A 22,084-nucleotide genomic window follows, 5' to 3' on the forward strand; every position below is an offset into this window, starting at 1 on the left:
TTCTGGTATCGTCCAGCATCTCTGGCCTGGTTTCTAAGCTGCACTTGGGGTTATGGTGGGGGACTGGGCAAGTGCAGTGCTGGGGCACATGCTCCATTTTGTCATCTCCAGGCAGTCCTCGGCAGGTGCTGGATGTTACCCTGTAGTGAGAAAGGGGTGGCACAAAAATGGTGGAAAAAGAAAGGAGGGGATCTGAGTGGAGCAGTGACATTGATACACTTTCCTACCTCCTGGTCTTTACTTAAGTGTCTTCTCAGTGGGTCTTCTCAGACCTATGTAGAATTGCAGCTCATTTTCCAGCTCTCTCCATGGTCTGTGCTTCATTTTTTTCTATAACTCCCATCACCACCTAACATACTATATTTGTTATGGATTTATTTTGTTATCTTTTTCTTCCCATCAGAATGAAGGCTCTTTGAGGGTGGGGACGTTTCACTTCTGGAACAGTATATGGTACATGCAGGTGCTCAGTATTTGCAGAATGAATTAATGGTTATCTCATTTTTCTCTGCTTGGCTCTTTTTCCACTCCCAGAGATTTGTAAAATTAAGAAAGGAAGAATGCAGACAAAATATAATAGAAAAAAAATCTGTTCCCTAGTCCTGAAGAAATTAAGACTGAAGAGAAAAAGATTCAGCAAGATAGGCTGTACTTACACTGAGTTGTGGTTTTTTTTCCCCCAAAGCAAACTCAGGTATGTTCTTATAAGTACTGGGGTATTTATGGGGATGACAAAACAGACTTTTGGAATGGTGATTATTCCTGGAAAATATGAGATGCATCATTAATTATGACTAAATTATTGTAACTATAAAGGTTGTTAGGAGCCCTCACAGAAGCCTAGTCTTAGGCCCAAGTAGTTTAGTTTTCTTTCTGGCAGTGAGACCCAGAAACTTGGCCTGTTTTCCTCTCTGACACTTACCCATACTTTTTTGAGGTTCTTCTTCCCCACAAACAGGGAAGCCAAAACTAGTAAGTGATTAAGTTGGATTTAAGCCCAGGTCTCTTTGATTTTTCGCTGTGTCAGCGAGAGAGGGAACACAAGCAGGGGGAATGGGAGAGGGAGAAGCAGGCTTCCTGCGGAGAAGGCAGCCCGATGCGGGGCTCGATTCCAGGACCCTGGGATCATGACCTGGGCCGAAGGCAGACACCTAACGACTGAGCCACCCAGGGCCCCTGTCTGTAGTATTTTTAATGAAGCTATTTTAAATGGATTTTTTTTTCTTCTAAAGATTTATTTATTTATTTTAGAAAGAGAGAGAATGAGCGGGAGGGGCAGAAGGAGAGGGAATCTCAAGCCGACTCAGTGCTAAGTGCAGAGCCTGAGGTTGGGCTTGATCCCAGGACCCTGAGATCATGACCTGAGCCAAAATCAAAAGCTGGACGCTTAACTGACTACACAACCCAGGTGCCCCTTAAATGGATTTTTTTCCCGCCCCTTCAAATAGGGAAAGGGATGATACAGTTCTCCCTGGACGGAATAGCTTATAAAAGTCTGGTTATAGGCCAAATGGTAAAATAGGTTAATTTTCTCAGCTGTTTCTGTGAAAGCAGAAGTTATGGTTATTCAGTTTCTATTGCTAGAAATAGTTGTGAAATATTGGAGCCCGGTAGATTTCCAGGACAGAGTAATTCACAGTGTTTTGTTGAATTTGACAAAGTATGGGTTGCTTTTGCAAACTTCCATGTTGCCTGCAAAATACCTTGAGGATTTGGGACATGAGCTTTGACACATGGTATGGGAAAGGATGAAAACACGATGGTCCTGAAGAATCTGGGGGTATGGTTTAGCATCCACAGACCTCATTTGAGGGTCCAGGGCAGGTGTGAGCGAATGACCGCCACAGGCCCAATCTAAGCTGCCTCCTGTTTTTATAGTTTGTTAGGACACAACCATGCCCATGTGTTTCCGTATTATTTATAGTTGCTTTCAGCTACAAGGGCAGAGTCCTATAGTTCTTACAGGGATCCTATGGCCTAAAAAGCCTACAATATTTGCTATGTGGGCTTTTACAGAGCAAGTTTACCAACCTTGGCCTAGGGTCTAAGTGGGTGAGGGAAACTGGAAAAGTCTTGTACTGATCGCACATATACCTTACTTTCAAGTCTGTATCTGTAGGGGCACCTGGGTGGCTCATTCATTAGGCGTCTGCCTTTGGCTCAGGTCATGATCCTAGGGTCCTGGGATCGGGCTCCCCGCATCGGGCTCCCTGCTCAGCAGGAAGCCTGCTTCTCCCACTACCCCCTGCTTGTGTTCCCTCTCCCGCTGTCTCTCTGTCAAATAAATAAATAAAATCTTAAAAAAACAAAAACAAAAACAAACTTCTAAAGTCTGTATCTGTAGTATGTCCATCAGTATTAGCAATCTGTGGGTCCATGCTGGCCATAATTTATAGACACAGAAGCAAATTCTCTGTGTACACTCTGATTTTATGTGTTGATCCTTTGAGTAATGTGTGTATACATGTTATTTAACTAAAGTTTAATTTTGGCCCATGTCCCATAATATGTTTCCACTTGAAACTTTCAAATTAATTTAAGCATTTTTTTTTTAAGAGAACGTTTTTGTACTTTCAAAACTACTGTGGTAGAACAATTCAAATTAGGCAACTCCCTGGGAAAGGATAATTTGTCTGGCAGCAGTTGAAGAATTTGAAAATTTTCTTTACCTGTTGTGTTTTGAATTATTACTTAATCATCATCAGCCATGATTGTTTTCACAAATTCCCAATGACAATTTTTATCTAAATGGTACTGTATATTTGAGTAGTGCTTTGTCAAATATTTTCACATGTATTTTATTTCAAACAACTCTGTGATGCAGGCAGGGAAGGAATATTACCAAGCACCAACTTTCCCTTTGTTTTTGAGTGTGAAATTGAGGCCTAGAGGACTTCAGTGATTCCTTCCCGCTCACATGGGGAATTAGTGATAGCACCCAGGCTGGGATCCTATTATTGTTGGTAACTGAAATTACTCTTTGCTTCCGTATTTGTATGTTGACATACACAAAAGTCAGAGAGACTGAAGAATATTAATTTATACTCATCCATAAAATGAGGATAGAATCTTGTAGCCCTGCTGTCAGGATTAGACATCATGTATGAGTTTGCTGAGGACAGTGCCAGGAGCAGAATAAACGCTTTGCAAATTATGGCTACTATTATCCTTTTCTCAGGGTTACGGGATTGTTTTGATTCTCTTAAATAGAATATACTATTTATTAGACTGTACCATTCTTAACTTTTCTTTTGCAAAAAAAGCGTAAAAACTGTTATCTCTCTGTGGTTGCATTTTTCTTTATTCCCCAAGCAAGCTAAAAATATCGGAACAATTGAACTCAATACAATGTATCAAACTCAAATAAAATGCAGCTTTGGAGTTCATGTTTCAGTTTTTTTTATTGTAGTGGTATCATTTACTTTGGTAAATTCATATCCCAATTTAAAATGCCCCAAAGCAAATAAAATGTTTTTTTTTTTATAAATTCAAGTACTGTATTTTAAAATGTACATGTTATGCACACAAGAGCTGCATAGCGGAATTACTATAACAAGCAGTTACATTCACGATACCCAGTACTGTTCTGAACACTGCATGTAGATTACACTAGATATATTGTTTTATTATGATTACTGTTGCTGAGTACAATGACTTTAATATAATAGTTTACAGGATTGCATTTTTTAAAGCATTAATAAAGTTAGTAGCATAGCATTTAACTAATATTGAATGAAAACACTATGTACAGGATGTATTTTAGGTCAGATGCTTACACAAGAATAAGCATTTAACATGCTGTCGTATCCTTGACAAAACAAAATCATCCCTTTTGCTAAACAGAATAAGAGAGGCTAAAAGGAATCTAAAGCAATTGAAAAAAAATTAAAATTTTATATCCCTGTATTATGTTAAAGATGATTTAATACAATTTTCTCCTGGTTAAAATATACATTTTGTTCTGTGTCAAATAAAGGAGAGAAAGAGAGACTGTAAAGATTGGTAATAAAAATGCTAACTGAGCTGTAGCCCTTCGATGATACTTCAGCTGGGAAAAAGTATGGTGAGTTGTAATCAACATTTTTTTCTGCTTAGAAAAAAAGTGATAGCCTATAAATTTCTAATGTTTTAAGACAGGTATTTATTATTTAAGGTCTTAAAATAAATAAATATGCCTGTTTAAACAAATTAAGTTGTTTAAAAAACTTTGCTACAATACTTGACTTATTCACAAATAGATTTTCTGTCCGTAGTTATTATAGTCTGAACAATTTAAAAACAGAAATCCTGCAAATACTCGTCGCTTAGATAACAATATTGTTATCTTAATTCACATAAATGATTGCAAGAAATATTTATAATACTTTACATAGTATCTTACCTAATGCTCACATCGAATATTCAAATTGGTCACATTTAACTTTACAGATGGAAAAGCTGGGGTGGTGACATTAGAGGACTCTATTCTAGTAATGGTAGCAATGAGAATGAGATTTTCATCTTCTCTTTGTGCTGCTGGCCTTCTGATTTTTTGTGGGGGAGGACACAACCTTAAAGTTCCTTGAATAAAGTAACTCTTTTGGAAATCAGATCATGAATGCAAAAAGCTTTTGGATGAAGATGAATTTAAATTTATTTAATCATCAAATTAGCCAGCGGTGTGTTCTATAGTTTGCTTGGAATGGCTCATGGAAAGTGGTTCTGTTATTTTTCTAAGTATGCGAATGATTATCTCAAAAAAAAAAAAAATTTTTTTTTTGGTTCTGTGACTAGTGAGTCCTCTTTAAAAGCTTGTTTACAATTGTTTTTTTTTTTAAGTAGAAAAATCTTTTTAGAAATAACCAGTCATGGAGTAATGATGAATAAGTCAGTGTGATTCTTAAGATAATACAATCATACTTAAACAAATTGTTCCCTTTCCTTAGAATATTCGGCCACTGAGTGAAATTTCAAAGACTTAACCAAGCCACCTTAACGCTTATAGTCTCTGATAAAATTTCAAGAGGAAAAGAAGACTATTTGGAGTAAATAAAATAGAAACCATACTGAATTTCTGATTTTATTTTGAAACTCCCTCTCTTCAAAGAATACATCCGTAATTAGATTCAGAGAAATTTTGTCCCTTCCTGTTTGTTTTCTGAAGAGAATCACACATTGATCATAACATACAAACTTAATAACTTACATTTTGGGACAGAAGGCAGTCAGCATGGCCCACCTTGGTCCACCCTAATGTCATTTTCAAATCAAGTCAAATACTGTCTTTGGATTAATTAGCTCCTGATGGAGGTTTGATAGAGGGGATACTGCATGATCTTCTCATGATAAGCCTGACTTCTATATCTGGTAGATTATCCTGCTTAGTCTGTAAACACCCTTCATCAGTGGCTGCTAAATGAAGATCAAATCGAAGAGAAACCGATTTTTTCCTTAATCGAGGGTTATCTTTAAAGAAGGAGCCTTCCCATTCTTTAATAACTTCATCCACTTTTTCTGTCCTGAAATGATACAATAAATCTTTCCATATGAAGAAGTATGGGTCTACTAAAAATATGTAATATGGATTCCATATGAAAAAGAAATCAAGAAATTTGTATAATTCATAATTGACACATTTTGAATTATAACTCACAATTTACATTGTGGAATTTATAATTTACATACTTTAAAAATTACACAGGTATAATTTCCAAGGAATTCTATGGAATTCTCATGTTTTGATTATATTTTTGGAAAAATGGCAAATTAAGGATTGATTACTCCTGTATCTGAGTTTTTGTTTATATATATTTACTCATGTCAGATTAAAAAAAATCATAGCATGTTAAAATTATGTTTGGAAACACGCAAAGATTACTGATTACTCAACTGAAGTTAATTTCTTTGCATGTGTTTATTATTATTAGTCAAAGTTATTTTACTTACTGAATAGTGCCACGAGCCTCAGTGCTTTCCTTCACGAGATTTCCATTTAGTACTGCCTGTTTGGTCACTGTTTCCACTTTTTCGTTCTCATACTTTTGTGGGAGTTTCGTTGAAAAAGATATTTCATTTATAATGGCTGTGAAAATGTTATCGTGAAACATTAAAATACAATGTTGTAGTACTAGTCACAGTTGATTTATATGTCAAACTTTATTCAAATATTGCTTGTTTTTGCTATTTTATAGTATTTAGTTAAATGGCACTTTATTTTTCAAGTTCGTTTACCTATATCAGAAACTCACCTGAAGGTAAAACAAAACCAACTCTACTTGTCGTAGGTTTCTGTTCTTTTTTCTCACCTTGGATACAACCATAATATCTGAAATTGGAAAGAATTATATTATAGAAGCAACACTGTATTAGCCTAATAATTGAAACAAATGCTCACCAGTAAGAGAATGAATAAAATGTAGTATATTCATACAATGGAAATACTATTAAGCAATGAAAATAAATGAACTAAGGCTACACTATATCTTTATGGATGAACCTCCTAAATATAACACTGAGTGGGAAAAGAAAGGTGATTTGTAGCTAACTTTACAAAGGTTAAATAATATTCAAAAAACTTTCATATTTTGTTTAGGGATCCATATTTACCTATTAGTATAAAGGAATGTTTAAGGCTAATAAGCGTCAAATTCAGGAGCCAGGTTAGACTAAGGGAGGAGGATGGGGGGTTGGGATATGGTTTAGGTGCCTGGGGTGGGGGTAGGAAGACTTCAACAACACTGTAAATATTTTACTTCTCAAGCTGGGGGAAGTGTGTACATGAAGTTCATGATATTTTTCTTTCTTTTTTTTTTTTTTTAAAGATTTTATTTATTTATTTGACAGAGGCACAGCGAGAGAGGGAACACAAGCAGGGGGAGTGGGAGAGGGAGAAGCAGGCTTCCCGCGGAGCAGGGAGCCCGATGCGGGGCTCGATCCCAGGACCCTGGGACCATGACCTGAGCTGAAGGCAGACGCTTAACAACTGAGCCACCCAGGCGCCCCCATGATATTTTTCTTGATACTTTCTTGTATATCTTAAACATAGCATAATAAAAATTTTAAAAATTGTATTAAAGGAATATTAAAGACCACTTTATCAACATCTTGAATGATTAGGCATTAAATAAAATCCGCAACCACTTATTTTATTCAACAACAAATTGTATGTGTGTGTGTATACTCACAGAGCACTGTTTTAATCACTTTACAAACAATTTATTTAATCCTCACAGCAATCCTATGAGGTAGGTAATATAATTCCCATTTTATGGATGAAAAAACAGACACAGAGAGGTTTGGTAACTTGCTTGGTGTCACTCAGCTAGTAAGTGGTAGATTTTGAATTCAATTTATGTTTTTCAAAGCTTTAGTAAATGTCAAAACTTATTATAGGTTAAAGTAGTTTCATCTAATTTTGTAGAGGACTCAGAATTCTGAAGCAAGCAAGAATAAAGGTTTCTTTCTATGGGAACATGGAAAACTGGAGGTTGTCCTGCACTCAAAGCCATGTGACCTTTTAAGTGATTGTAGATTATGTAACTGTGAATTAGTAAGAATTCCTCTTTTGATATTTTGATACCTTTTGTTTCAGGACATTTGGAAGTCTTTTAAATCATATATTCAGAACTAAATTGTTTTTTGTGGTGGTAATATAATTACATTATTATTATTATTATTAATTTTGACTTTTGATCTGTGGTGGGAGTGGGCCCTGGGTGGGGGGATGTGGTAATATGTGCATTTTCCAAGCTTTCTTTGTGGGTGGTCCATAGAAGGCACTGACTAATTCTAAGAGATGAAGGACAAGGAAAGTGAGTAAGTTAAGAAAGGTCATTTTTGTAGCGATTGAGAATTAGTTACATTTCGCTCTAGGCTTGAAGCACTCTTTGTTGTAGCTACTGTCCCTGACTTTGGCCATTCTGTTCATAATTTTGGGAGGCTGGAAATAGTTCTTCCACATATTCTTTGCAATGCGTACTAATCCTACTTTGCTATAGGAACCCAGTGAGCACGCCATGGTGATGATGGGTTTTTAGATGTAATTTCTCGGACTACCTCAACAAAGACAGAAGCTCTGGTCACTTGCCATTAACTACTGTATATGGAGTTAGGTACCTGATTTCTTCCTTTTCTAGGAGGCGGCGATAAGTGGCAATTTCTTGTTCTAGCCTCATCTTCGTGTTGAGAAGCATCTCATGCTCTTGAAGCTGCTTTTCGATGCCGCGCCTTACTTCCTGTAGCTCTTTTTCTAGTCCTTCAATCACCGTCTCTAGATCTTGCAACTGCATCTGGTAATGTTGCTCACTGGCATGTAGGGAGTTTTCCAGGCCCCTTTCCTGTTTCATATAGATCTTCATCAGTGAAATCAGTGAAACAAAATGTGCTGCTGAAATCTGATTTGCAATGTCTCCGTTCTATTGCGTTCTTTAAAAGTCTGCAATAATGGTACTTCACTTATGCAAAAGATATTTCCTTACAAATTTGTGTGACTCAAATGAAAAAAAATATATCTAGATAGCTAGAGAGCTTACTATTTCAAAGGAATCCTGTGATAATTCTTTTGGCCAAAAAAAAAAAATCTGCAGTATGACTGACTTATTACCACTGATTTATTTGGTTTTTTTAAAATTGGAAATGTAGAATATTGAATGTTAAAGCAGAGTGGGCTGCTTAGAAAAGGCATTTTAGGAAGGTGTTTAAATATTTTTTACTATTAGAAATCTCAGGCATGGGGATAGAAGACTCCCTCCCCCCACCCCTCCCCCCCACCCCGTGATAACTTTGGGTAATGGCAAAGGCTATATTCTCCCACTACAGCTATTAGAGAACCCCAGGTTGATAAGCAAGGATGACTTCCTTTTTATAGGCGTGAACTAGACCTTGAATGAATTGATAATAGCCATGGCCATGATGGAGGGAGGGGGGTAGTTGAACCAGGACCAAGGATAGAATTCAGTGGCCTTGCTTTTTAAGTTTCTCACTGTAAGGTAATGGGCATTATTCCTTTCTCTCTTAGTCAACAAACGTCTGGGGACTCAGTGGGCCAGTTGCTTTTGAGCTCATTCTCACCACCGCCTGGAGAGACTCAATTTCCACTTGCAGGTGGTGCCACTGGCGTCGAGCTTCCTTGAGTTCTGCTTGAGCTGCCTTTAAAGCCTCTTCATCTTTGTCCATTTTTTTGCTCATATCTTCTTCTAGCTTTAAGAAAGCCACCAGCAACAAGAACAACAGAAACAAAGAGCACTCTTGAAAATGAGAACTTTTAAAAGTCATCCTAGGAACACAGCACAGGTGCCTCATCATTTTTTTCTTTAAACTGCTAAATTTCAAAAGTGTGTTCCAGTGCTTAGTTACTCATTAGTCAGGTGTGGGAGTAAGTGAATTGCATGTTCAGCTTCAGTGTTCTCAGATAATACAATGAACCTCAGGCGTCTCTTCCTACTATGACAGTCTATGAAATGCAGAGAAAAATATATCTGTTTTAATGAAAAGTCACAGTTTGCAGGATCTAAGTTTGAGACCTCTGATTCTTAACTTTCTATTATTTATGGCATTATGAGGAAGATGGATTGAAACTCAGCTGTTATTTCCCCCTATATTTTCTTGTAGGCTGCTTTGTAAAAGCAGATAAACAGTTATATGTCTTAAACTGATCAATTCTGGGACTGGGCATATGGACAGAGATTAAATACTGCTGGAAAGTATATTATGAATAATTTAGAGAATTAGGTTATCATAGGCATTAGAGGCTCTAAAATAGACTTCCGTAGAAAGAGAACCCACTGTTGATTTACCTTTTGCAAATGATCTTTTTGGAAAGCATGTTAATCTTGGTATCTAGGGAAGTGGCCAAAATTACATCTTTATAAAGATTGTTTTCTAAATGTCATCATATTAAATAGCAAGTGGACTATATTTCTCATGCTGATGTTTAAATCAAATGAAATTATCTTTTGACAGAATTCTCAACATTTGGCCCCAAGAGCAGCAGGGGCAATGTATGGAATTGATTGTAGTCTTTTGTAGCAAAAATTACAACTTATTAATGCTTTTATAAAAATGCATTTTGAAATAACACATTTTAATTAGATGGTACGAGAGTTTGTTTTTTTTTTTAAAGAAAGCATTGCAGTAAATGAAAGTTCACAAAGTTGAGGGCAAGGCATTAAAGAACAAAATTCATACATCTCTTTTGGTTTGCTGTATCACTTGTTCTTAGTGTTAGGTTGGCAAAGTTAAGCAGCAACACTTAGCAGAGCAACTACAAAAGAGAATGTCAAGAATTTAGGAAACAGGAGGGCATAAAAATGCTTGTATCTGCTGGTCTTTTGGATTTTGTATATGGAACTGGCAGCTATTTTTGTGTGGTAGCTAGATGCCGAAGACAGCCCCCAATGACCCAGACCTCCCCAAATTCATGTCCCTGTGTGGTCCCCTTCTGTACTGAATCTGGGCAGAGCTTGTGTCTTGCTTTAGCCAGCAGAATGTGGCGGAAGTGCCAGGTTTAGTCCTAAACCTCAGGAAGCCCTGACAACTTGTACTCCTGTGCTTTTGGGAGACTTGGGCCAACATGTTAAGAAGTCTGGATACCCTGCTGGAGAGGTCGCATAGAGGCCAGATGGTGAAAGACCCTGAGGCAACCTGGAGAGAGAGGAACAGACCCAATTGTCTCAGCTGAGCCGGCCTTCCAAAAATCCCCTGCCAAGGCTCTAGACACAGAAGTGAGCCACCTTGGATGTCCCAGCCCAGTTATGCCCCAAGATGATTATAGTCTTAGCCAATGTCACAGTGGAAGAATCACCCCCACCTGAACCCACTCAACACATAGAATCATGAGAGAGAATGCCATGGTTGTTTTAATCTACTAAATTTGGGGGTAGTTTGTTCTACAGCAATAAATCACAAAAAGCTTATGTTTCTTTATTTTGTAATAATGAACAGACTTCCCTGAATTTATTCCAACTGACTTTCTGAATTCTTTGAAAAAAAAAATCCTCTAAAGTAGATGTATGTTAAAAAGACCCTAAACAAAACTTATAGTAGCCTTGCCTTTTCCCTTTAATTTACTAATTTTGGCATTATGACTTACAAACTAAATAACTTGTATTGGTACCATCGCAAAATAAAATGTTTATTTGGTTTATAATTTTCAGAAATTGTCATCTAGTAATTTTTTCCCTTCTCTTTGCAAAAGGTGAGTGAACTATTCCAACACTTAAATATCCCAGTGACTTTGCATGATCTAGGGTACTGATCATTCTTTGTGAAGACTGAAAATATTACCTAGAGGTGAAATTTACTTACCAAAATTCATTACCAAAAATGAACTGCTAATGATATAAAGTCCTATGATTTCCTAGAAATATTTTTTCCCTATTGGTGATTGTTCTTAAGTTCACTCTTTGCTATATTTGGGTACCTGGAATAGAATCTGAACTCAGATATGATACGTAAAAAAAAAAAAACAAAAACCCAAAACACAAAAAACAACCCTGAATTTTTAAATCTTTCTAAAATATTTGTTTGAACATTTATTTGAATGTTTGAGATCTTAATTAATTGCTAAATGTGAATGTCACTTTAAAACAAAGTAAGTCTACGAAATTAGGATTTAGCCTTTATTCAACTTGGCTCCCCCTCTTTTTAATACTTAAATATTTCATGACTTGTATTGGAAATAAAACCTTTCTCATCTTGTAGTACAAAAGCAAAAATCTGTAAGTGGAGAGTCAGTATCAATTTGGGGAATTTTGATTGTCCCAATTTATATCACTGTTTCTGAATGCCACCTTCACATACTTAGATTATTTCCATTTATAACAATCTGGTATAAAACTGATGACAGAAACCTTTCGGAAATATTTTACTTCGTTTTATCTCTACAAAATGTGCAAGCTAATAAATCTTACCGTAAAGCTTGCCATTTTAAAGACGTAATTGAAACATTCTCTATAAATAACTCTGTAATATTTTCAAAGGGTATTTGAAATGCTTCCTTCCTGAAGGATGTCTAAAAGAGGTTAGAGTGCCCCATTTTATTGCATGTTGGCCCCATGTTTTGTTATTGATAGGAACCTCACCGCTGATGTAAAAATCATCAATTGACATTAATCGAATGGCGACGTAACAGTATAATCAGAGCATTTCCCCCTGTGGTCCCAGTACATCGCAGTAAAACCTAAATTCCTTCCCCGGTAGACGCTGCATTGAAAAGGAAATACTGTACCTCAGAGAGGCCGGGACAGGAATTGGATAGACAGGGATTGTCTCCTTATCCTGGAAGGTGCCTGTCTGTATGAAATCATTACCTGGATCCTTGTTGAGAGCACGGTCTCTATCTGATTTCTCGTGAGGAGCTTTTCATAGTTTGCCCTGATCTCATTGAGTAGCTGGGACAGCTCCATTCTTTTCCCATCCTCCACCTTGGCTAAGTGAACCTTATCGATAGGATGAGTCGCTGCGGCAGAGCTGGTCTGTCTGCGTCGAGCAGAGACGGAGCTCCGTGGAGCCTTAAAGACGCAGAGCTCCCTTTTTCAGAACCACCGAAACTCCCGTGCTTCCAATCAATTATGCAAATACGCAAACCCTTTTCTCCTCCTGTTGTTGGTATAGTAGACGCGTCAGACTCTCCATAAAGGAACAAGAAAAGGAAAACATCCTCAGCATTCCTAAATTGGTTCTCTGTAAAATTGAGCACTTGGGGGTGGGGGTAGGGGTAGGCGTGTCAACTTATCTTGTGTGTAAAAGAAATGGGGAATAAGATGAAGAAAATTGTATTTTGTTTTCTCCCCCAAGAGACTGCATGGCAATTAATCAGGGCTGAAAACATGATAGCTAAAATTTTCTTTCATAGTTTTTCTTGCCATTTGAAACAGAAATGCTGTGGTAGGGCATTAGAAGATGTCGTAAATCTTGAATATTCTGACAGGTATTGGGAAAAGCTACCATCAGATGAAGCTGACAGTTGTCATTAGCCATGGGACTGACTGTATTTCCCTCTGATGCATACTGTGTGGTTCATGGCAGGCTGCTGGGCCCCCGGCAGAGTTTGATGTCTTGAGGTGGATTCCTGAAGGCATATCCAGATGAAGCTATAGCTGGAGGTGAGTGCTAATAAACTGTGAAAGCTGAGAGTTAACATTTCCAATATTTTAACAAAGTTGAATACAACCAGATGGTCTGTGCACAGGGGTTATCCACTGGGTAAGATTTATTGTAGGGGTTACTCCTTTGTTAGTAAACATATAGTTGATGACAACTCATACCTGTAAATACAACATTTGCGCAGCCCTTCTAACTTTAAAAAGCACCTTTACATCTATCATTCCATCTAACCTTCATGATCCCTGTCACTTTGTAATCTGAAAAGGTGACAAGCCTGAGGCAGGAGGGGTTGGGGGTGTCTTGCCCAAGGTCATGGGGCAATGTCACGGCATCTTCGGGACTGGAACTATGACTGCCTCGCTGTATTCCATATATTGCCCCATTGGCCTCTGCATGCTCTCTCCCTCCACCTAAATTCCTTGTTTACTCTGGCCAGCTGGCTGTTAGAAGTGACTGAAATATTTTCGGGAATAGATCTATTGTCATCATTATTTGTAGAGTGGCTTGGCTGGAATTGTATCCAAAGAGTCGTTCAGGAAATAATCAATCCTTGGCTCTAGTGCTCACAGGGCCTTTGAACGTGCATTGGGTTCTTTTACTTTCTGAATTAATTCACTGCTGGCCAGGCCGATCTGTGCTGGGCATTCCTACAGTCCCCTGTAAACAAAGCTGGCCATCCATTGGCCCTGCTGAGAGGAGAGGTTCTGATCATTCCTGTCCTCTGTTTAACCTGACCCATGCCTCCTCCACCCTCCCCATCAGCCACAAATGATTGGTCTAGAGATGGACACTTGACCAAAGGACAGCCAATCCATGGGGCAGAGACCTGTGAGGTAGCCTGATACAAAAGCTCTCACTAAAGAGGGTCACTTATGATTATCTAGAGCAAACTGATCCTCTTTCTTGGTAATTGCAACTGAGAAATACGAAGAAAATCAGGCACTTAGTAGTGGGAAGAGAAGCAAGAAAGTAAATAATTACAGTCATTACTTCATGTAGCTCCTGCTCATCTCTGCAGAAAATACAGAAAGCTGAACTAGATTCCCCAGAGGGCTGGTCCTGGCACTCTGCATTTTAAACAGGACTCCCAGATACTTCTTATGTACCCTAAAGCAGTACTTTCTTTCCTTTTTAAGATTTTATTTATTTATTTGACAGAGAGAGAGCACAAGCAGGGAGAGCAGGAGAGGGAGAAACAGGCTCCCCAATGAGCAGGGAGCCCGATGTGGGACTTGATCCCAGGACTCTGGGATCATGACCTGAGCCGAAGGTAGACACTTCACCGACTGAGCCACCCAGGCGCCCTAGAGCAGTACTTTCCAATAGAAATATAAGGCAAGCCACAAATGCAAACCGCATACTAGAATTTTAAACTTTCTAGTAGCCAAATCAAGAGAGATAAACAGAAACAAGTGTAATGAATTTTAATATTATATTTTCTTTAACCTGATATAGCCAAGATATAATTATTTCAACTTGGAATCAATCTAAAATATTAATGAGATATTTTACACTCTTTATTTTTGATACTCTCTTTGAAAGCCACTGTATATTTTAATAGCCCATCTCAATTTGGACAAGCCACATTTAAGGTGCTCGATAGTCACACGGCTACCATGTTGAACAGCACCAGTTGGCCGCTACTGCCTCACATAAATGACAGTTCCATGCCTGCAACGCTCCACAGGAATCTTAAAGGAAATAGTGCTAGATTGGGGCAGGGCGGCGGTGGGGAGGGGATGGGATGGGAGTAGTATTTAGAAAGGTATCCGACAAGCATCTGAGTAATGAAGTTAACTATTTCAAAAATCTCAATTGTTATTTTTCAAGGAAAGAAATGTTGCTAATTTACTTTCCAAAAACACTGCCCTTTATTTAAAAAAATCAGTAATGATAGCTCATTAAACACTGTGGCAAATATAAAATTGCAGGTTTCATGTCATTTTCAGTATCTTAACTATAGTCACGCCCTGTTCTCTTATGCTTCAAAAATCATAACAGAGCCTGGGTGTCTCTCTCTGTCAAATAAATGAATAAAATCTTAAAAAAACCCAAAACCACAAAAAACATAACAGAATGCAAATAAGCAAGGGTGTCACAGAGACCATCTTGAGTCCACTCTAGTTATCAGAAGTAAATCATTTGACAATGTTATACTTTATTTTTTTAAAGATTTTATTTATTTATTTAATTGACAGAGAGAGAGAGAGAGAGAGAGAGAGAGACAGCGAGAGAGGGAACACAAGCAGGGGGAGTGGGAGAGGGAGAAGCAGGCTTCCCGCGGAGCAGGGAGCCCGATGCGGGGCTCCATCCCAGGACCCTGGGATCATGACCTGAGCTGAAGGCAGTTGCTTAACCAGCTGAGCCACCCAGGCGCCCCGTTATACTTTATTAATAGAAACTCATTAGTTACAACACATTTCACAACTGCCAAAATGCTGTGGTTGAGGACACTGGCTCTAAGGACATTCATGAGAGTTAAGCCCCCCGCCCCTTGGGAATTAGAATTCAGGACTGAAGGCCATTCATTCAGTCATTTGATTATTGGATGCCTACTGTTTGCAAGAAGTGTGCTAGGTGCAGAGGAGTTCTGAAGAGAAGAGATGACCTCTTGGGGCACATGGTGGGGAGGAAAGATGGAGAAGGCTTTACAGAGGAAATAGTTAAAAAAAAAAGTGGTCAGGGTCAGATCGTGGAAAAGCAGTTGATGAAGACTGGGTTTTATTTGGCAAGTAATGGAGAGTCACTGCTGGTTTATGAAAGGGGAAGTCACATGGTCAGATTAATTTGGAAATAGTGCCAAAGATTTCAGAGTAGGGACACCAATGAGAGATGCAGTACTAATGAAAAAGAACATAAAGCTATTTCAGAAGTTCAGGGTGAGAGACCCTAGGAAACTGAATTTGAATAACGCTGTGGGAATAGAGCAGGGGAGCAGGCATGACTTCTAGAGCTTTAGCAAGGGGAAGCCGTTTACAAAGGGAAGGGGAGGCAGGGACAGAGGTGACTCAGGTTTGTAGTCTCTGCACCTAGAACATCAGTGATCCTGTGATCAGAAACAGGGAAGACAGGATGATAATGAGACTGAATTCAATCCAGACCCTTAAAGCAATAGGATAAAGTGGGAAAAGACCAGGGCTCAAGCCCCTGCCTGCCAATTACCAGCAAGGTGAACTTGGGTAAAGTACTGATGCTCTTTGAACTTCAAGGTCCTCCTCTGTGAATTGAGATTAATGATACACTTTCTCATGCTACTATACGGCTACTAAGAATGGTAGATACTGTTATCATCATCCTCAGTTTACAGATAAAGACACTGAAGTCCAATCAAGTGCAGAGGCAAGAGTCAAAGCCAGGCAGTCTGACTCCAGAGCCTACCCTTTACGGCACAAGAGCTAATTTCTTAAGAATCAGAAGTAAAACCCTGGCACATAATAGAGGTCTTTAAATCCTTGCTACTTAGAGTGGGAGCTGATTGGCAATGTAGGCTCTCAGGCCACGCCCCAACCTCCTAGATCAGAATCTGTTTTTTATCAAGATCTCTAGCTGATTTGTGTGCACACTGAAGTTTGAGGAGTGCTGCTTTAAAATCTTTCAAACTTGCTGCACAGTGAACTCATTTGGGGAACTTTAAGAAATAGTGATGCTGCATCCCCCTGCCAGAGATTCTGAGTTATTAGCTCAGGATGTTTTGCCTGGGCGTCAGCATTTTTAAAACCCCCCAGGTGAATCTAGTATGTGCCAAAGTTTGACAATTATAGCTATACAGGTTACCAATGTTTCCGGCACTCATTGCCCCATCCTGCTTCACCCGAAGGAAATGGGTTGTTAGTACAGGTGTCTGAAGTAAGACTCCAGAAGTCAAACAATGGCAAGTCCCACTGTTCATGCTTTGGTTGGTGCAAATCTGAGTCAGGTAGATAAGACATATGCATTGTTTATTTTTCTATAACAAATTAATCTTTACTTTGAGCTCCCATTCTGTAGAGGATGAGTAATTAAATCTCCTCAATTGGGTTTCCTGCCTTTTCTCCAAAATGTTGCATCTAAGTTTCTGGGAACTTTGGTAGCTGGGATTAGGGGTTCAGGATGGTCCTCGATGTTGTCTGTCCAAGTCTGTGTTCACTAAGTCAACCCTTGTTCTTTCCATTTGTCCCATTCAAGTTGTTGGGGGAAACAATTATAAACAAAATCTCCCAGAGGCACCTAGGTGGCTCAGTCAGTTGAGGGACTGCCTTCGGCTCAGGTCATAATCCCAGGGTCCTGGGATAGAGCCCCACATCGGGCTCCCTGCTCAGTGGGGAGTCTGCTTCTCCCTCTCCCTCTGCCCCTCCCACTTGTGTGCTCTCTCTCAAATAAATAATAAAATCTTAAAAAAAAAATTAAAACAAAATCTCCCAACTAGAAATCCTCTCTGCAAAGGTAGTAGAGAATGAAAACACTTTTATTATTGAATAAACATTAAACCAGAATGTGATGCACAGCACAGGCAATCCACTAAGAGATTGCAAAAACAGAAAGAAATCTCACCCTTTTATGTAGCCAACCAGAAACAACCCATGCATCCCTGTTCTCAAGATAAACAACTAGCCCTCAAGTAGGAGGAGTTGATGTAGAGGCTGCTTTTAGGCAACAGGCTTGAGCAATGGAAATTAGAAAGGGCCTACAGCAACCACGGACCACTGAGCTGAATACAGACAGGCTCATCAGGTGACCCACCTCAAACTATGCATGGGCCTTAATTTACCAATGGGCTACTTACAACCAGGTACAGTTACCATAAAAGGGAAAATTCCATAGTCCCCAAACTTCTACCTCCTTTGTTCCGCACCACTAGCCTCATGCTACCGATCATCACCTCACATCTGGGGGCCCCCATCCGATAAGGAGAGACACCACACTTGACAGCACCATTTGTCACACATAGTTCATCTGGTAATTTGGTGACTTTACCTGGTTATGGGGTGACCATCTGTATTCACTAAAGAGGCTTCATCTAAAGGAAAAATACACTTCTTTATAACAGGGTGTAGTTTGGAGAGAGGCTCCTACCTCCCTACAGAAACAGAGGGCTGCTCTGTTCCTTGGATGTTTACCTCCACAGGTAACAGTTCCCAGGTCCTTGAGAAAGACATTCCAGGCCGTAAAGCCGGTCAAGAGCTTATTTTGCTTTTAAAAAGATTTACTTACATTTCAAAGAGACAGACAAAGTATTTACAATTCCAAAGTTTCTGAAGTAAATGCTCTTAAGAGAGTGGGAGTGTGTGTCTTGCCTTATTTTCAACAGGGAGAATTAAGCTTCTCCTTTCTTCTTCTTCTCTTTTTAAAGCCTCTCCTTTCTAGTTTGTATTTGCCCTCCCTGCATCCAACGGCTCCCTTGCAGACTTCCCTCCGTGCCCGAGGGCCTGGGAACCATTCTGGGCTTCAATGTGCCCGGGGTGGGGGGCGGGGCCTGGCAATGAAGTGGCAGGTAGGCTGCAGCTCCAATCGGCCCGGACGTACTGCTAAAACCAGACCTATTTGGCCCTCGTCCCTTTCCTGGGACCACAATCCAAGAAGCAGGGTGCAATGCTCCTAAGCAGTCAGGTCCCCAACTTACTTCCCGTTTTGCTGCTTTGCAGTGGCTCTGACCTCAGAAGCAGGGCCTGGGGCTCCTCTCTCAGGGACCCACACGGCTGCCCTTCTCCTTTCTCCCCTCTCCCTTTGGTCCAGAGAAGCTCTTCTCTTCTTGAGGGTTCTAGTCTGGAATGTAAGTTCCAAGACCTGTCTGTCTGGTCATGAATGGATCTAGCTCTGTGCCCGGCACTGAGACAGCAGACAGAAAATATGTGTAGAATGAATGATGTTTCTTCTGTACCTTTCGTCTCGGTCCTGAGTCCTCTTCAATCTAAGTCTAAAGGGCTTTTGTTCACTCTCCCCAGAGGCAATGAACAGAGTCACTTACCTGCTGCTCCAAGGAGGTGGGAGCTGGGCTGGTGATCAACAAGCAGGAGACCTGTAAGTAGTTCAAGAATGTTACACTCCTCACGTTTTTCGTCTTTGTAAATGCAAACGAGTCAGGCACACACCCACCTACCTTTTTGGTGGCTTTTCACTGGGTGATATGATGAGAGCTGCATTAATCTTTGTGGGAAATAACATCTCTTCTGACCCGTTTCTACTTAAGATTGGAGTTTTGCTTTAAGGAGGAAAAAAAATTTGGAAAAGAAAATAATGGGCAAATTTATTTTTATGCATTGCACTTGGTCACATAGGTATGCACCTTTTTATGTAATGCACTTGGGCCTCCTTTAAAGTACCTAATTTTGTTGTATACAAGAGTCACAAATCTTAGTCCATTTAATGTTTTGTCCTACGCATCAATGTGATCAGGTTTTATTCTAGCAAGCATGCCAGATAGAACTGACAGCAACACGAGTTTATATTAAATGGATTTCTTCTCCAAGCAGTTGTAAATAAGAATCTCTTTTCTTTAGACAGGCATATCAGTCCAACTGATCTTTTAATTTGGGGGAATAATCCCAAAGAGCTGGGGGTATTATTTTATTTATTAAGTGTAATTTCTTCAGCAGCTGAAGATTCTGTGTTTCTTTTTTAATCAATCATGCATTTTAATAAGATCATAGATGCATCATTAGTCAGCAAATAAAGATTTTTATTTTTTTTTATTTTTGTGCTTGTGAAAAACCATGTTATGTGACAGGCCTTTACTTTCCTGGTTTGTCACCTTTTTGTTATATTGTTGTTTTTTTACTCATAGGAATATGCCGCCATATGATATGGCTTAATCTTGTTTCATGTGTCCGTTAAGAATATAATTAGACCAAGACTAGTGTTGGAATATATCGGTCAGCATTTTTTCAGCATGCTTCAAGGTGCATGTGAAATGCGTATGTACATACAACATGTCTTGCGCATACATTTCATATGGAGTGAGTTAACAGGCTATATAGTATGCGCAGGCCTGCTCTCGGCAGCTACTGAATTCATTGTTTGCTGCTGGAACCCATGCGTGAAAAGCAGGGCCATTTCTCCAATCGAGTACTCTGCCTTTGGTTCCCGTTCCCTCTCATATTTTCCTACAGTGCTTCCTTTCCTACTTTGTTCATTGCAGCCTGACACACAGACGTTTTGTGCTCAACACGAATGCCACCAAGGGGTGAGGGCAATTTAGGATCCCAATTACATACAACTCATGTTATACTGTTAGCTTTATGGAGTATAAACACTAAGCAAAACTCTTCAGGAAATTCAATTTCCTTTTCCCCATTCCCTTTTCCTCTGGAGGTGCCTTCATTAAATCCCAACCTTTGAAGGTATAGTTTTGTTTTGTTTTTTAAGATTTATTTATTTTTAGTTTAGGGAGAGAGAGAGAACATGAGCAGGAGGGGCAGAGGGAAAGAGAATCTCAAGCAGACTCCGTGCTGAGCATGGAGCCCAATGTGGGGCCCTCTCTCATGACACTGAGATCATGACCTCAGCTGAAACCAAGAGTCAGACGCTCAACCGACTGTACCACCCAGGCACCCTGAAGGTATAGTTCTTAGGCTGAAATGTGCACCTGTGTGCTGGTCCCACCTGAGCTACAATATTTGCCTTTCTTTTCTGATTCCTGGGACACAGATCTTTGCTGGGCCCCGAGTACAACTTTCTCACCAGTTGGACAGGTGTTCCCTTAGCTTCCCTTTCTGTCTTTGAAATACTGATTTTTCTAAACTCCCTTTCTCTCATGACATTGGTCCTGCTGTCTTCTAGTGTCCTGGATATTCTTTTAGTTAATTTCCCCTCTTCTTGGTTTATTCTATACAACTGAATCCCTTGCACTTGGATCCATCCATCCATCCTTTTTTTTTTTTTAAGATTTTATTTATTTATTTGACAGAGAGACAGTGAGAGAGGGAACACAAGCAGGGGGAGTGGGAGAGGGAGAAGCAGGCTCTCTGCTGAGCAGGGAGCCTAATGTGGGGCTGGATCCCAGGACCCTGGGATCATGACCTGAGCCGAAGGCGGACGCTTAACGACTGAGCCACCCAGGTGACCCTGGATCCATCCTTTCTTGGATATTATCTCTGTTGTCTTCTTTTTCTCTCTCTTTAAAATTTTTTAATTTTAAAGGTTTTTTACTTAGGCTTGTCTCACAGTTTTTCCACTGTACCCAGCAGTTTCTAGCATCCTGACAGATATTCCCCACAGTTTCCTAAAGGCATCCCCTAATTCTGCTTAACTCTTCCCCTGAATGCAGCTGTGAATTTTCTTCTCTGTAGTTTGGTCTGTATTTCTTTTTATCGTATTCTGTGACTAGTGTTTGATGGTTGATAATGCACAGGTGATTATTTATTCAAGGGCCTTTTTATTTTTTTTATTGAACTTTTTATTTTGAAGTGATTGTAGTTTCAGTTGGAAAGAGTAGCTTCCCCAGTGATACCGTCTTAGGAAACTATAGGACATTATTGCAACCAGGATATGGACATTATACATTCAAGAATCAGAGTATTTTCATTGGCACAAAGTTCCTTGTCTGGGGCCTTTCCTGAATGGTGGCTCTGTGTGACGTGCTGGGCATTGTGAGGGATGAAGAAAGGAACCAGATATGGATCCTGCCGAAATTACTTCAATTCAAGGTTGGAAAGTGGGAGGCGCCACAGAAAGGCACCTCTGGGGAGAGAGTAATTACTTTTTGCTGAGGGGATCAGAGAAGGCTTGAAAGGGCAAATACAAATTAAAAACAAGAGTCTTAATTCTCCCTGTTGAAAATAAGGGAAGACACATACACTCCCACTCTCTCTTCTTAGAGCATTTACTTCAGAAACCTTGTTAATTGTACATTCTTTCTTTGTCTCTTTGAAATATAAGTAAATCTTTTTAAAAGCTAAATAAGCCTTTGGCCAGCTTCATGGCCCTGGAATGTCTTTCTCAAGGACTTGGGCACCGAATCTTTGGATGGTACATATCCAAAGAACATAGCATTCCTGTCTCCCCGTTTCTCTAGAAGGCTAGGAAC

The 22,084-nt window shown here is 39.5% G+C and overlaps 1 protein-coding gene and 1 long non-coding RNA gene across 4 annotated transcripts in view; both read right to left on the reverse strand.

The window, feature by feature from the left end:
- Positions 1-5,046: 5,046 nt before the first annotated feature.
- On the reverse strand, positions 5,047-18,794 carry KRT222 (keratin 222). Of its 3 annotated transcripts, none has more exons than XM_073883901.1 (7): positions 18,683-18,794; positions 12,288-12,606; positions 9,049-9,177; positions 8,095-8,315; positions 6,228-6,304; positions 5,926-6,061; positions 5,047-5,498 (listed from the first exon to the last, which is right to left on the reverse strand). In XM_073883901.1, exons 2-7 carry the CDS (start codon positions 12,381-12,383, stop codon positions 5,270-5,272), a joined length of 888 nt encoding a protein of 295 aa, XP_073740002.1. In that variant the 5' UTR covers positions 12,384-12,606; positions 18,683-18,794; the 3' UTR covers positions 5,047-5,269. The 3 variants fall into 3 exon arrangements, with proteins under 3 accessions (XP_073740002.1, XP_073740003.1, XP_025715068.1); XM_073883902.1 differs by having other exon boundaries at positions 12,206-12,606; XM_025859283.2 differs by lacking the exon at positions 12,288-12,606.
- A 197-nt stretch (positions 18,795-18,991) lies between these two features.
- The window catches only part of LOC141370996 (uncharacterized), a 21,778-nt gene continuing 18,685 nt past the window's right edge, over positions 18,992-22,084 (reverse strand). Inside the window, exon 3 of the long non-coding RNA XR_012375576.1 lies at positions 18,992-19,078. This is a non-coding gene — a long non-coding RNA (uncharacterized lncRNA). The remainder of the gene's footprint in view (positions 19,079-22,084) is intronic.

The sequence above is a fragment of the Callorhinus ursinus genome, unplaced genomic scaffold (assembly GCF_003265705.2).
Source record: "Callorhinus ursinus isolate GAN/ISIS: 27379988/994484 unplaced genomic scaffold, GSC_fseal_2.0 scaffold52, whole genome shotgun sequence".
NCBI lineage: Eukaryota > Metazoa > Chordata > Mammalia > Carnivora > Otariidae > Callorhinus > Callorhinus ursinus.